The sequence below is a fragment of the Haliotis rubra genome, unplaced genomic scaffold, assembly GCF_003918875.1.
Source record: "Haliotis rubra isolate DU_JTF1 unplaced genomic scaffold, ASM391887v1 Scf429, whole genome shotgun sequence".
NCBI classification, from domain to species: Eukaryota; Metazoa; Mollusca; class Gastropoda; order Lepetellida; family Haliotidae; genus Haliotis; species Haliotis rubra.
Genome location: NW_025767112.1, coordinates 545,873 through 563,008, shown reverse-complemented (window position 1 = coordinate 563,008; position 17,136 = coordinate 545,873). Strand labels below are relative to the sequence as shown.

Sequence of the window (17,136 nt, the reverse complement as noted above, 5' to 3'; positions counted from 1 at the left end):
AACCCTGTGAAGACAGCCGAATCATGTAGTTCCCGTCTAACTGGACTGTAATTGAGGCCTTCCTCCCACGTTGAAAGGTTGTTGTCACTTGTAAACAAATCCCTGACATGTGAACTACGTCCGACTTCTGCGCAGGGCGTTGTCTCTCATGGACCAATCAAAATGCAGCATTTTGATTCCTTTAGCTTCCCGTGATGTGACGTCACTGGTGTAGCTGAAAAAAGGTCCTTGTAGAATCTTGTGCAGTCGTTGATATCTTATCAACACTCTGTCTTGTCCGTAGCCTTCTGAAGTTATACGAGTGACCACGTGTATAGAGGGTTGCATGGTAAACGCGCGAAAAATTTCGCCGCGTAATACCGATGTAGGTAGGCTGTTTTCCTGGCTGCTGTGACTGTTACTTCAGACTGAAGATAATGCAGTCGTCCTTATATACAGATGATCAGCTGACGTCTACACCTCCTCAGCGCTGCCACTTGTAGACTGCATTCATTGATCTCAATGAAGCGTTGTAAATACCCTCTTTGTGTTGAAACACACATGTCCTTGTAGAGTTGATGGTCAACTTTGTTGTAAGTTCTACAAAGGGAATCTGAGTTGCTGATTTTGTAGTTTACCTCAATCTCTGGAGTCTTTATGCAGGGTCCTATGTAAAGTAGCGGGAATTCCCAAGCTTGGACGTTGGGAATATGTTGACTTTGTAACTTCATAGCCTTAGCAAGGCTGTGCTGAACCCCGCCAATGTAAATACCTGAAGATCTGTACGCTCTCCAGAGTAGCGTTGGGACGTCTGCCTGATGACACTGGCTAGTGTATCAATGGACTTAATCATCATGACTTCCCTGGATTCCTTTGTGACTTCCTTGGCAACCTCGTCAATCTCCCCTGCAAAGATGGATGTTGTAGACCATGGAGCTCTGTACAGAGTCTTGCTGATATGGATGATAAATGCTCTGACATCAATTGGTGGTCCTTTTTCTGCGTTAGTAGGGCAGAATAAATCATCCGGTCTTCCTCTGCAGTAGAGTTCCTGAACTTGGAGATGAGCGTTTCATTACTTGCCCTGGATCTGTTAAGTTCGAAGAACATCCTTCTGGTCATAGTGTCTATCTGTGCCAGCTTTTTGTCATCAATCTTGTAGGATTTTTCCGGGTACTGTGGGATAGTCCACATCATCGTCCTTCATTAGGTACGTAAAAGCTTCATTCTCTTCCTTAGAGGGTGACGCTAGGTCCAGTCCATTAGCCATCCAATATTTTATCTCTGAGTCCGAAAATATGATACCGCCATAGTCCTCTGTATCATGTCCACTGGTATAAGATCGCTGAATATCCTTTGTTGGGGATCTGCGCATGCGATCTACGCCGCGATCTACGTATGCATCTGTGTGGGGATGAGTATGTTGAACAACGTGTAGTTCTAAGAGGCGATCTGTATGGCGACTCCGCGGAGGTGAGCGCCTTCTAGGCCGGGATTGCCTTCCTGGCAATGTATTCCTAAGTGGTGAATCCCGTGACGACCTGCGAGGTGTTGTTGACGCCATTGAAGATAATTCAGATGACCTTCGAGCAGGTGAGAGGTTTTGTTGAGGGTCTGAGTCCCGAGACGTCTCTCTAAACCTTCTAGGCGGTGTAGGTTTCTTCCTCTGTGAAGTGGGTAGCCTGCATGAAGGTTCTTCATTAGCCTCATCATCTGATGACAATCTATTTGGTTCTGAAGAGCGTGCCGTCCTGCGCGCAGGTTTGCTGACGTCATGTAGCGTAGGTCTGCTCTTAGTCCTAGAGCTAGATTCTCTGGTAGGCCTCTCAGATGTATCATCAGTGTGGGGTCCTTCGTGCAGCACTGGATCCTCTCTGAGGTTGATGACTTGAGCATGAGAGCCGCCTGGCTGTCCATCATGCGAGGTTCTTTCTTGTGCGAACGCTTCTCCATCATCTCCATCATTTGTTGAGAGAATTGCTGCATAAAGGCCCCGGGGTTGAATGTCTGCGATGACTGTAGTGATGTCGTATCTGAGATGGTAGCGATATGGTCCAGGGATCGCTGTGCCTCATGGATCTCTGCTGTCAGTGTAGAAGGTAACTCGGACTGCGTAGAGATGGCTGCTGACGTTACCTTTGCTGAGGCCTGCTTCCTTTTCTTATGCTGTATCTCTGGGATGATCAACAACGGCTCATCATATAAGCCTCTCTCTTCCATCGGGACGATTTCGGCCGAAAAGTCCTCATAGTCTGTGAAGAGCTCCCTGTAGAGCTGGTTGAAGCCTTCGGGTTGTAAGGCTTCTTCTGCGTTGAAGATGGCCTCTTTTTCTTCATATGGGTTGAGGAGTTGTCCGACGTAGAAGACCTTTTCTTCAACGTAATGGCTGACCACATCCCACGCCCATCTTCTGAGGACGCCTCCGGCAGGTCACTGGATGGAAGTATGTCGTCTGACAACGATAGACAGCTCTTTAGGGACTCAGCCGGTTAGCCATGACTTGCAAAAGTAGTCTGGATTTATCCTTAGCACGCCTAAGTACAGAGAAATAATAATTATTAAATTCAATTTGTACATATTGTTGTGCAACTGGGCACAATAAATGCGGGTCTGCAGCAGATATCCTAAACCTACAACGAAAACAGGTTTTCATGAAATGTAAACAAACTGAACAATCACGTAAAAACGTGAATAAACAGTCAAATTACTAATAAATTTCAAACCATATTGTAGAAGGATACTCCCTGAAACCTTATAAAGGTAACTTATAGGGAAATAACTAAGTTATCAAAGGATATAGTACCGTGTTGGAGACACAGGTGCTCTCCCAACCGTCCACTAGGGCGAAGAAGGAAAGAGTGAAGAGTGGGAAGACGGGTGGCGCTGTTTTGCTAGCACTATAAAACCAGCCTAAGTCTGGGCTAGTACATGCAGCCGCACATATACATACACACACATGCACGTCGTCATATGAGCGAAATATTCTCAAGCACGACGTTAAACCAAATTTCACCTCATTTAGGTGCAGCTCAAATTATGGCCGTGACTTCGTTCTCGTTTGATATTTAACTTGGACACATGATAAATCTCCATATCAAACTCGCGAACACATGGTAACTTATATTACCCATGCAAAAGAACTTCACCAGCTATGGAGAGACGGAGTCAAGACTCAGAAGGAGCCTGACAGATCAGACGTCCCTTCCTCACACATAGGCACAGGTACTAATATCTGGCATTGTGGAGGCTCCAAGAGAAACGTAACATGAGACTTCATAACAAGATGTAACACCAGGAGATTCTCCATGCAGCTGAACCCTTTGGTGACTGCTTAGTGATTTTAATGTGGTTTTCAGTGTTTTCAAATTATCATATAATACAAAAAAGTGGGTGCTTGATTGATGCTGATGCCTATATACTATATAATACTTGATGATGGTATGATTCAGGTGGGCTTGGGTGTGGTCGGTAATGGCTGATTTGGAGTCTTTTTTCTTTACAGATGTCTGATGTTCCTTGATTCGTAGGTTTAGGGGGCGGCATGTTTCTCCTATGTATGAGTTACCACAGTCGAATTACGTCCGCGTGCCGCACCTCAGAACAGCCATTTCGATCCCCTTCGCCTCTCCCGGCTACGGCTTACCCTTACAATAACACCAGGTCCAGCCCTACAACATACATTGTCTTCTCCGACGTCCCCGCCCCTAGCAATCACTCCATTTCAATCTCGTCTTATCAATCACCCTCACCAACAATCTCCCACCTCTCCCCTCAGGCACGGCCACCCACCCAATCTTCTATACCAAGCAAACTCGCCTTCTTTGAGTATGTTAAAGTTCCTGTTGGTTCGCTTGAGGTTGTACACGCCGTCTCAGCTGACTATCAAGATGATCCCATGGAAGTTCAATGGGGTTTATGTCTGAAGAACGTGCTGGCCATGCAATACATTGATGTTAACATTGTGTTGGTATTCTCAAACAATTTTGGGGATGTGAGGCCTTTTGTTGCCGTGCTGCAAAAAGAATCTTCTTGGTTATGGTCGAATAAAGGGAACCACAACAGTTCTCAACGCTTACTCCCTGTATCGCTGAGCATTCAGATTTCTTCGGATTTCCTTGTCTTTTTGTTCTCTGGCTACAAATACCGCCCCATCCATGACGCCTCCTCTAACAGATGAACTTCTTGCTAGGAGTTTTGCGCTAGTCCCTCTAATCTATGCCGAAAAACCCGAACTAAGCCATCATTTCTGAACAGACTGAACAGACTTTCATCTGTAAAGAGCACACTCTCCCAGTCATGCAGTCTGCATTGACGGCATAGATGGGTTCAAGGCCATTCCACGGATGGGGCAGTTGGCTCGTATACCTGCCAAACCAAGATGTCGAAGGACTGTCACCGTCGTTGACGTCGTGAATCTGTTCTGGAGACGGATCTTCGGCCATTGCGGTGACACTTGGTCTTCCCAATCTTGGACGGTCTTGGTTCTGGCCTGTTTGCTGGTAGTGGTTTATCAATTTGCCTGGCTGCAGTTGAAGGTTCTTGCAAGCTGACGTTATGAAGCCCCACATATTGGCCATACCTTGTCTCAGTGCACTTGCAGAAATCTTGACATATTCATGGTGTCTCTTTGGTTACTGCATGAATTGCTCTGTCCAACATCGGTATTTATGCCACAATCATGCACACCTATTTGGACCAATGTATCACAATTGCATTTTTCACATCAGGCCAAAGTCATTGTCAATACAAAACATGACATGCAAACAATACAAAACATGTCATGTAAAGAAAAACACTTGTGGCACATAATAAATAATATCTTCATAACAAAACGTAATTTTCTGAATAAAATTGATATTTTATACTTATCCTGACTCATGCTCTTTTGCTTGACTCCTTCTTCTTGCGAACACAGTGGAACACTTGTATCTCCCAATTGAAGTTCCCTTCAATGTAAAACCACTAATTAGTACTCCCGAGTTATCTGTCCCCTCAAAGCTCGGGAACGAGGGCGCCACCTCCTGCCATGTGCCTCACTCTCTCCTCATATAGCGAGCCCAACACTTGAATTTTCAGGGAAATCCAAAGTGTTATGTGGGGAGGATGGGAGGGCTTACCTCATGAGTCAGGATAAGTATAAAATATCAATTTTATTCAGAAAATTACATATTTTCCTTATCCTGACTCATGCTCTTTGCTTGTAGAACTCCGGCGGATACAGAGGTGGGAATACAGAATACTTTGGATTTAGATAATTAGTGATTTGTACTGTAATGACTGTAATAACCCTTATGGGAACTTCATAAAGGCACTGAATTGATGAATTCCTGCTGCTAACTTATCAGCTGCCATATATGGGTTATTACAATATAAATATTATGATAAAAGTATATACAACATGAATACAATGCTTAAGACTAATAGACTTAAGCTTGTTAATATGATAGCATAAACTCCTTAGAGTTTGTTAGCTAATATACTTTTATGATATAAACATAGTACTGAGCTTAAGATATGAATAAACTTAAGCTACATATATAATAGCAAAAAAACTCCGTAGAGTTTGTAAGCTAATATACTTTTATGATATAACCATAGTACTGAGCTTAAGATATGATTAAACTTAAGCTAAATATATAATAGCAAAAACTCCTTAGAGTTTATTAGCTAATATACTTTTATGAGGTAAACATAGTACTAAGCTTAAGATATGAATAAAACTTAAGCTACATATATAATAGCAAAACTCCGTAGAGTTTGTTAGCTAATATATTTCGACAAGCGTCAAAAATGCAAATTCAACTTATAAAGTTGAAAAATAACGCGATCAAAAAATCTCGTGAAATCGGAGTTCAAACGATTCACTAATTTTCCCCAGACTTTTCTGGGGAATACGGGTTTCAACAGCTGGGCTGCGCTCATAGCACGTGCGCAGTGAAATAGGTTCGCGCAACTTGGAAGCGGGCTGTCTGGTGAATACTCGGTGAAGGCTTTGGTGTGAGCTATTTTCCTAATGTTTTGTTGATATCTCACAGGCGCGAGCTTTTTATATGTTATGACAGTAAATAAACTGTTTATATAATTTCATTCGCCTATTTCACCACACGCTCTTCTTACCGAGTCACTTTCTCAGTTCGATACTTAAAAAGCAATGTCATTATTTAGCTGACACAATTTCTAACTGTGATATAGATATGTCGCTGTCACAGACAAAACTCAATGTCTTGTTTTATTGACACCTGTGTGTCTGCCTGCCTGTCTGCTAATGACAATATTCAATACACAACTGCGATCACTGACCACATGCAATTTGAACTTAACACCAATCAGGCTATACACCATAAACAAAACGCATTGATTTATGGCCCGAGTTCGGTCTCTGTCGCATTATGTAATTACACACACAGGCAGGTGTGATACTTGAACACATGACATGTTATGATGTCTGTTGATTGCAAAATGTTATACACAAAAAATGAGCATGTATTTACAAAACCCAACATCTCTATATATACACACAATGAGCCGCTGAAGGCGGCATCTGCTAATGAACCAGCCGTTACACTTGAGTGCACACCCACCCGCTCTGACTGGGTTCGGTATCCCGGCTGCTTCGTTTCGAGGGAGGTAAACCCAAGTACAAAATATTGCACTTTTGATTTGCGATTATACGCTAATATTTTGTTTATTTGTTTTTTCATAATCAGCAATGCATATTATATGTCATGAAGAAGTGATAATTGTGTTTTAATTATGTTTGATTTTTGGTTGCATGTGACCTTTAAGCTACATATATAATAGCAAAAACTCCGTAGAGTTTGTTAGCTAATACATTTATAATGTAACCATAGTACTGAGCTTAAGATATGATTAACTTAAGCTAAATATATAATAGCAAACTCCGTAGAGTTGTTAGCTAATATATTGTATGATATAATAACCATAGTACAGAGCTTAAGATAATAAAAGAACTTAAGCAAAATATATATAGCATGTAGCTATTTAGTACTGTTATAAGATAAGTAGAAATCTGTAAGATTGACTTATCTTCTCCGAGGAACTGTCAACTGTTGTGCGAGGACCATGGGATCGAAATGGTGGATACCTGAGACGTCCTCGGTGGTGATATCTCTCAGATAGTGGTTGGCAAACACCATATCGGATCTCCAGAAACAACCCTCCATTATGGTATTCCAAGAGCAGTTGCCGTGTAGAGCAAGTGTAGATGCTAACGCTCTAATATCATGAGGATTAGAAGCTCTTGGAGGGTCGAGTCCTGCAGTCTTGTAGGCACGTAGTATGACAGTTCTGATCCAAATGGAGATAGTAGTACGTGAGACTTCAGTCTGCGTAGCTGTTGATAGAGGAAAAATAATCTCTTGAATTTTTCCCTCCTCTGTTTGGATCGGTGGAGATATATTTTCAGTGTTCTTACTGGCCATAGTGATAGATCCATCGTATCATGAGGTCCAAGTATATCATCAAAGCGTGTTCTCTCGTAATCCAATGCGTGAATCTCTGACATCCTGGCAGCCGTAGCTAGAGATAACAGGAACGAGGTTATCTGAGTCAGAGATTCAACGATGTAGATTCTAACGGTTCAAAAGCCTCACTTGTGAGGTGTTGGAGCTCTATATTCAGATCCCAAGCTGGAGCGTGAAACTTCTGTTTTTTAATCCTCCAATCGGAATGCTCGTAGCAAGGTGAGTAACTCTGGGGTTTGGTTAACTTGACGCCCGTTCTCATAGTTATGACAGAGCTTATTGCTGCAAGATAGGTGGACAAAGTTGAGCCTTTTAATTCTTAGTCTGACGTAGATAAGATAAGTAGTCAGCCACTTGAGGATGAGTAGCATATCTAGCTGTAAATCCTTTCTTTGCAGCATAATTGACAAAACTGTGCCATTTGTCATCGTATAAGTTGCGAGTTGAGTTACACAGGGCAAGCTTGACTGCTTTTGCCGCTCTGGCTGAATAACCTCTTATTCAGACACGCCTTGATACAATCCATACGTGAAGTTGGAATATTTCTGGCTTTCCGTGCGCTTGTTTGGTGTGCGGATGTATTAACAGATTCGAACACTCTGGAAGATGTAGTATTGGTTGTCCGATTCCTTGAATAAGAGTTGGAAACCACGTTCTCGCTGGTCAGTAGGGCTCGACCAAATTCAGATGGAGGCTCTTGCGTTCAACTGATTTTGAGTAAGACTTGTGGGATTAACGCTGGTGGCGGAAAGCGTACGCGTTGAGTCCTTCCCACGATATGCTTAGTGCGTCCGTTGCCCATGCTAGTGGGTCTGGAACTGGCGATACGAATGTTGTCAGTTGTTTGTTGAATCGAGTGGCAAATAGGTCTATTAGTGGAGTTCCTATTTCCTTGATAATTTGAGTGAATATCTCTGTATGGAGCATCCATTCTGTCGGCGATGGTAGGTGTGGCCGAGAGAGAGCCTCTGCTATTACATTCTTTGCTCCTGGAATGTGACATGCTCTGACATGTATGTTGAGATTGTCGATTAAATCGAACAATTGAAAACATAGAGTCAATAGGTTCGGGGACCTGGTTGAGCTTAGTTTGTTCACATAAAACGCCACTGTCGAATTGTCTGTGTGAATCATCAACTGAGCATTCTGTATTAAGTTGCCCCAGTGCATTATGGCGTTATCACTGCTTGCATCTCTAGCAGATTTATGTCTAATTTGCTCTCTTGATTGCTCCATAGCCCTGATGCCGTCCTGTTGGCGAGATGGGCTCCCCAACCTTGTAGTGACACGTCTACGTAGAGATGTGTTTTCGATTCTGGCTCTATTAAAGAGACGCCTACGCAAACATTCGATCTCTTGGTCCACCATAGTAGGTGAGGTTTGACGTGATCCGTTAAACTGAACGGTAGAGAGTCGTCGAGATGCGAATTGATGATGACTTGTAACGGACGTAATTGTAGTCTGACTCTGACTGTCATGTCTTGAGCTGAAGTGAGTAACCCCAACAGGCTCTGCCACTGTCGTAGTGGTAGCGGAGAGAGTAAGGCTTGTGGGATTGACTGTTGGATCTTGATCCATGGTCCTCCGGTACAATTATACGATTCTGCGCCGTTACAAATCAAATACCTAGAAATTGCAGATCTTGCGTAAGTTCTAGGTCCGACTTAAGTAGATTTACTAACCATCCTAGTTGTGTTAGTAGCTAGATGATGAAATTCAACTGTAGTCTGAGACGCTGTGGATCTAGATCCACTTGTATCCCGTCGTCGAGGTAAACTCGCTGCGAAGTCCTTGACAATGTAGGTGCACAACCAGGGGTGACTGCCATCGTTGAACTTTATGTAAAAAAATCGCCTGACTGCCGTGCCCTCGTCCTTACTTGACAGGGGAGGTGTCTAACCTCATGAAGGCAGCCCAATCATGAAGGTTCAGATTAACTGGACTGTATGGAGGCTTGCTCATTCACTGATATGTTGTTGTCACTTGCAACCTATGTCTTGAACTGTGAACTATGATCGACTTCTGCGTAGGGCGTTGTCCATCGCGGTCCAATCAGAACAAGGCATTTTGATTCTGTAGTGTACCCGCGCTGTGATGTCACCGGTGTAGCAGGAAAAGGAACCTTGTATAATTTAGTGCCGTCGTTGATATTAGATCAATTGTCGGTCTTGTCCGTAGCTTCCCGGAGTTACACGAGTGACCACGTGTTTCGAGGTTTAATGGTAAACGCGCGAATCTTTTGGCGCGAATTACCTCGCCCTGTAATATTAATGCTGGGTAGGTTATTTTCCTGGCTGTTGTGAATGTAACTTCAGTCTTGAAGATAATGCCGACTTCCTTATATATAGGCTCAATAAAACTTGCAAGTTGTCAGCTTGTAGACTGCATACATCAATGTAGCGCTATAATTGTAGAATTAAAGCTGAACTTGTACATATTTCTTCTCAGGAAATCGTTGACGATTATGTGTTTTACTCGCTGTAACAAGGCTGCTGCTAAATTCCGTTATTGAATTGTCTGCAGATCTGCGTAATGGTCATGCATGTAGATAATCGTATCGTAGTCAGGGATTGCATACCTAGCAATATATACGGAAATGGTGATTCCTGTGAAGATCTGCGAAACGTCGTTGATGCCCTTGATGTAGGTAGTCGGCCTGAAGATCCTTAATTAGGCTCTTCATCTGTAAAATAGTACTTCGCGTAACTATATAACGTTCTGTTTTGTAAATAGCCTGTGCGAATGCCTTCGCGTCGCGTAGGCTTGTAGACGGCATGTGGCATACAGTTGATAGACAAGTACTGCGATGTCTCTGTTCGCTGGATACTTGTGTGTAAATCGGCGAGGGGATCGACATGGTGAATAACCCGACGAACTGTGTAGGGTGACCTGTAGTTTCGCTAAGGTCCTAATGAATCCCTCGACAACTATAGGACGAAGATGTCTTGAACGGACTGACGAGTGGTTTCTATAGGGAGACCTTCGTGGAGCTTCCTTGGCGAACGATGGTGGCTTCGCGAAGCTCTCGGTGAATCCCTTATAGATCTTCTGAATGAAGATGACTTGGAGCCACTTAACCTTCGTGAAGGCCTTCATAAAGGCCTTCGTGAAGGTAGCGAGTCTGAGTCCGACTCATTAGATAGGAGCTTGCTTCGCGAACGACCTCTGTGTTCTTCAGGGTCTGAGCTCGGTGAAGCACTCCTCCTCCGTGAAGCCTTTCGCGAATGGTGAGGATCTAGGTCCTTCGTGGAGGCGGACTGGGACGTCCTTCGCGAAAGCTTCGATACGGGCTGGGTTGCCCTTCATGGAGGCGCGTTTGTGGGCTCTGGGGCCCTACGCGAAGTCATAGCGGGCTCTGGGGCCCTACATGACTTATTATGGGTTGGGCTCTGGGGCCCGCGGCTCTGAGGCCTCTGTAAACCGTATCGGTCTTCCATCAACATCATAATCTGGTTGACCAGATCGTCTGGGACGGTCTGCGCTGACGTTGAGGCTGCCCTCTCTGTGGTAGCGACGGGACCCTCAGTTAGAATCTCAGCCGTCAGCGTAGGCATCTCTAGTTGCGTGTTGATCTGTGCTGAAGTGACGGTAGCCGATACTGGTCGCTTCTTATGCTGTACACTGGAATGATAATCGGAATGTCATCATCATATAAACACAATTCTGAAACAGGTAGAATGTCAGATGAAAAGTTTTTAGTAGCCTTCGTGGGTTTCCTTTTCGACGAAGCTGTAGCCCTGGGGGTGCGGAGCGTATGCGTTGTGACGACGTGGAAGCTCTCCTAGTCTTAGACTGTGATGATCGAATGTCCTGGGATGCAGGTCGCTTCTTGGATATAGCGGACTGCGTCCCACGCTTCTCCCCTGAAGGTAACTCAGGCGGAACACCAGACGGTAGAGGGTCGTGCGCCAACAGTTGACAGGGTATATCTGACTCTGATCTATCAGCCATGACTGAAGATTGTTTCCGAGATCTATCTGCTGCACGTCTCAAGACGTAATATAATATTTATCAAAGGCAGAATTAGACAATTTAATACATAAATTGCAGCGTGAAACAATAGAGCATGGCGTTGTACAACTAGGGCATATTAATGCGGATCGGCAGCAGAGAAACGTAATTTACAATCAGTGCAGATTTTTATTAACGCAATCTGCTGAGCAAACACGGCGAACCGTGAATAAAGCAGCAGAAACACGAATAAACATCAATGCATGTTGAATAAGGATACTAGTTACACCTCTATAGATGAATATAAGAGGTAACAAAATAAATATAAATAAAGGATATAGTGTGTAGGGAGACACAGGCGCTCTCACGTCCTGCTCACTGGGCGAACAAGGAGAGAGTGAGGCACATGGCAGGAGGTGGCGCCCTCGTTCCCGCGCTTTGAGGGGACAGATAACTCGGGAGTACTAATTAGTGATTTTACATTGAAGGGAACTTCAATTGGGAGATACAAGTGTTCCACTGTGTTCGCAAGAAGAAGGAGACAAGCAAAAGAGCATGAGTCAGGATAAGGAAAAATATGCATTAATGTCAGAATAATGTTAACAAGAAGACAAAGTCATCAATATCCCCAGCAATGGCAAAATACTCTTCATGATTATGTCTATGAGTTATGATTATGTCAAATATTTAGGTGTGTATATAGAAAAGTGGAAGGAGAGTATTGAAAGGTTTTTAAGTTCTGCTCCGGAAAAGAGCACTACCACCAATTTCAGGCTAAGTCAAACTTGTTGCCACGGAAAAGCCAAAAATAGTTTATTCGGAATTCCAAAACTACCAAAAGGCACCAGTACACCATCAGATCTATCTATGTGCCAAGTTTGGTGAAGAAATAGTGAACGGTTTTAGAGTTCAGCTCTGGAAAAGAGCACTACCACCGATTTCATTCTAATTTGAACTTGTTGCCACGGAAACGCCAAAAATATTTTATTCAGAATTCCAAAACTACCAAAAGGCACCAGTACACCACCAGATCTATCTATGTGCCAAGTTTGGTGAAGAAACATTGAACGGTTTTAGAGTTCAGCTCCAGAAAAGAGCACTACCACTAATTTCAGTCTAAGTCAAAACTTGTTGCCACGGAAACGCCAAAAATATTTTATTCAGAATTCCAAAACTACCAAAGGGCACCAGTACACCACCAGACCAATCACTCTGCCAAGTTTGGTGAAGAAATAGTGAACGGTTTTAGAGTTCTGCTCCGGAAAAGACAAATGTGCACGGATGGACGGACGGACGGAGTCCATTTTAATACCCCCAGCAAAACGCGGGGGATAAAAACAGGGAGAAATATTCAATGTGGCCATGTTTGAAGTTGACTGGGAATTTTGTACACAGAGACACAATTTGTTTCAGGTCCAAAGACCTTGTAGTTAGAATACGACACATAAACATAAAAGTAAAGGACAGAAGGACAACATATCATAACAAACTACCATGGCAAAGTGAGCTCAAAAGTTACTAATACTCTTGAAAATTGTCAGGTAGCAATCACATACTGCAGTCTTCAGAGCATTTATGGCGACCTACCTTGAAATTTTCTCCAAATTCTTTTAGATCTGCTATTGTTCTTCCTGAAACAACACAAGGCAACATTACAAATGAAACAATTCGAAGGTAAGCCCATAAAGGTCAACCAAGAACTATAACAAACTTGCAAACGTGTAGCATTTGTTCTTGAGACATCACAGACCTAAATATGTCACAAAATATTGCCATAATGATAAATACTTCACACACGATAAATACATATCCCTTACACACGATAAAAATCATTATACGTACAATAGGGTTCAATGGATAATCTCATTACAATATGTGACGTCATGGTTCTCAATCAATGGATTCAACAAGCAGCTTCTATTTTTTTCTTGACTGCATTAAACTTACAGAATGAAAGTAGGTTAAAGTGTAACAGTCAAATGGACAGTGTGTTGCCTGCTGTTAATCTATGGGGGAATGGCAAAAGGACATCATCATAAAAAAAACACAGAATGATCAATATGCAGACTTTACATATTTAAATTTTACATAGGCAAAAATGCTTCGCTAAATTTAAACTTTTAAGCAGATCCTTGTTCCCACAATGAGTGACATTTTCTTTTACAAATGTGATTACCTATTGCTATTTTATCATAAATCAAAACAATAGCTATCATTGTTAATAATTCAGTATCATTGTAATGGCAGCCAGAATACAGGAGTTAAGGCAGTGAATTAAAGATGTTTATGTATTTTCACAATTTGAAGGCATTTTCATGAAAATTGCCAAAGAAACTTTATGAATGAACTTCACTGTGACCGTGATGTTATTCACACGTAACTAACAACCTGATGGGATCTCATTCCTGATCTGAAAAAACACTTTTCATCTTTCATCAACAAACAGTTAATCAGCTAACTCTGGTCTGTCACCCAGACTGTAAACAACAACTTAAGGAGTCCATCTCAAATCTAAAATGATAAGACAAGTCTCAGCTCTTAAGTCTGTCCAAATTGGCAGGGCTCACAGGCGAGTTTCCGGCCTGTTTTTATCAGTACACTGTCCACGGGTGGGCCAATTCACACCTCTAGAACTAGTATCCAATTTCTAAACTTAATGTGTGCCAGCTGTGGGAGCTCACAATTACACAATTTACAAGGTTTTGTCTTTAGGAGGAATTGTTGGAACTGTTCATGCAATATACACAGACATATTTGCTGTGGATTGTAGCAAATGCAGAAGGCAATACTGACTGCAGTAAGTTCAATACTTAACACATCCATCTGAATCAGGAAAAAGTTTTGAATGGAAGGTGTGAGTTATTTTGTTCACCAAATGTAAGAGAAAAGTCTGTTGCATTTGAAAATGATTCATTCATGTACAAAAAGCAGGAAAACCCAAGAAAAGCAACAGTCTTGGACAGCTGTGCCATTCAGGGAAGAGAAGGATGGAGGGTGCAACTATGCCTGCAGAATAGCAGTGGCATGTAACTGACAATTTTCAAACGAAAAGACATCTGCAGAAAGAGGTACAGGCATCCCTCGCCATAACGCGGGTCTTGGGGTCCATGGATGACCCCCCGCGTTATAAGACACCCGTGTTAAAGTAACGATTACATAACGCGGAAGAAAGTCCAAGTAAAATCGTATTTTCCATGGAAATAACAAAACTGCTATTTCGTGTATTGTGCCCAGTCAAAACTATATCGTATTGTTGGAGGTGAAAAAAAACCCAAAACTTTGTAAATCAAAAATAGATGTATGTACATGAAACTTGCAATCAAACATCACAAGACATGATAATTCCATTGTTATTCCTGTCATGCTACCTGTTATTCAACTAAGCCGGAAATAGCAATCAGCTGGGCACACATCAATGTTTTGGTCCCGGTGTTTTCAGTTAAAAACGATCCGAAAATATAACATCCAAGAATTTCTATTCCATTATCAGAATAATTTATATGTCAAGCAGTTATTCTAACAGAGATCTTATATATTGCTATCGTATAAGTATAATGCATGTTTTCTACGAACATAGTTAATATAGAACATAGAACATTGCTAAGCACTTTGGGTTACCTGGCTGGATACATTTTACGTAGGAGACAGTTTGACAAGTCACCGCTGACTTCCCGCGGTACGTGCCACTTTGATTGTAAAAACAAAATGTTGGCAATTAATTGTCAAATATGACTTCAATGAGTCAATAACGCGGGACTTGGGGGTCAATGGATGACAAGGCTGTAATCTGTTCGTGATTGCTGAGAAAAATGTGAAATTGGTGCTATCGCGGTAGGCGCGAAAAACGGACCCGCACGATCAATATGGTAAGCGGCCGTTGTATGGAATGAGGTAATGCCATTTCACTCAAAACTTCAAAACACACTTTTTGAATAACTTTCATCATGATCTTGACCTTCTACGTAGCTTACTCCTTTTCTTTTCAGATCTCATCATTACCATACTAGGAATTCAAAGAAAAACATAAAAAGGTACTGTACCTGTCTTTTCATTATTTACATTTATTTAGTTCATTGAGAGGTTTAAGAGGTGCTTTACCAGCATCCTTTTCCTGACCTAATTTGTCATAAAAACTTCTGGACTTACCCCTTGGATTTGGATTTCTCCTATCTCCCTTGCTGGATGCTGATACAGAATCAGATTGAGGAGATGTGGAATTGTCCCCAGCTGTTACAGTCACCGGGGAAAGTTGCTGGGATAATCCTCCACCTGATACTGTGACTAATGAAGCTGGCTCTGGACTAGATTTGTTTACAATAGGCTCAATTTGTTTCTGATCCTTATCTGCAAAGTCAGGAGAGAATTAATTATTTAAAAAACAATAGAGCTAGAGCACTGTAGCTCACCAGGATATGATGTCAATAGCATTAATTGTCAAAAGAGGGAGCTGTCATAAGCAGTTTGTCAGTATACAATACTGTAAATCTAATTTACACCTCTTGAACAAACTGGGGTGTCATCAATGGTGGGTACCAGCTTCACTAGATCAGGCCTATCTATATGCCAAATTTGGTGAAGAAACATTGAACAGTTTTGCTCGGAAAAAGAGCACTAACACCAACTTTAGTCAAAGTCAAAGTTGTTGCCATGGAAACGCAAAAAATATTTTATTCAGAAATCTGAAACTACCAAAAGGTTCACCACCAAACCTTTGTGCCAAGATTGGTGAAGAAACACTGAATGATTTTTAAGTTCTGCTCTGGAAAAGACGAATTTGCACGGACACAGGGACGGAGACCAAAATTATACCCCCGCAAACTGTGTCGCGGGGGATAACAAAAGAAGTCATTGATTGACAAGTGTCGATTTTGCTATTGCCAGACTGCACCAGTGCAGGTAAAATATTGCCAGTGCAGGTGATTTTTATTGTTGCGCTGCACCCTGTGCAGGAAAAGTGTTCCATCACAAGTGCATGGTTGCAAATGATATTGATACAAATTTCCCAAATTGAGTGAGACTTCTCCACAAGCATCAGGATGTGAAAAATGAAAACAGGTCTGTTTTCCTGCTCATAAATATGCTAAATAGACCACACACTGTGTACAGACCCTGTGTACACAATCTTGAGACATTTCAGGGAAAATTATAGATCAATGATCAATACGTCCCTTGTTGTGCTGGATAAGTTGATTTTGCAGACTGCACGCAAGTGGGAAAGAAATTAAATTTATGAATGAAAATGTCACTTAAAAAGCAACCATCTGTCAAAAGATTCTTTAAGACATGCATTATTCCGAGCAGAATGGGACTTGGCAAAGCATTTTATTTGTTATTTAAAAGTTCATTTCAAAGTGATAAACAAAATTGGGGTGATGAAATCACTGCTCTCCCTAACCTGTATCCCCATGTTTAAGTTTGACCTCTCCACTGAACTTTCTTATCTAAGGAGAGCTATAATATACTCGCTCCGTTGCAGATCCACAAAAAATTCTTTGAGAACGGGCAGATGCTCTTCTGGATGTAAGGAGGATGTTTAGGTTAGGATGGGTTAGGTTGTGGATGGCAGATCTTATGCATTTGTGTTTGTGAGGTTGAGGTGACGTGGTGTTCAACTTTATATTACAGATTATTGCTCTGTTACAGTTTTTATGGTAGTCATACTGAAACTTTAGTTCAAACCTCTTCAACAAACGTACTGAAGTCTCATCACAGGTTCAGTGGT

General features: G+C 42.1%; 1 protein-coding gene across 2 annotated transcripts in view; it reads right to left on the bottom strand.

Annotated features, from left to right (window-relative positions):
* The window catches only part of LOC124288899 (ataxin-2-like protein), a 112,152-nt gene that overhangs the window by 51,013 nt on the left and 44,003 nt on the right, over window positions 1-17,136 (bottom strand). For both annotated transcript variants that reach the window (XM_046725486.1, XM_046725487.1), the window contains exons 10-11: window positions 15,561-15,758; window positions 13,002-13,045 (exon numbers count right to left, since the gene is read on the bottom strand). In XM_046725486.1, the coding sequence (XP_046581442.1) occupies window positions 13,002-13,045; window positions 15,561-15,758 (242 nt within the window). The remainder of the gene's footprint in view (window positions 1-13,001; window positions 13,046-15,560; window positions 15,759-17,136) is intronic.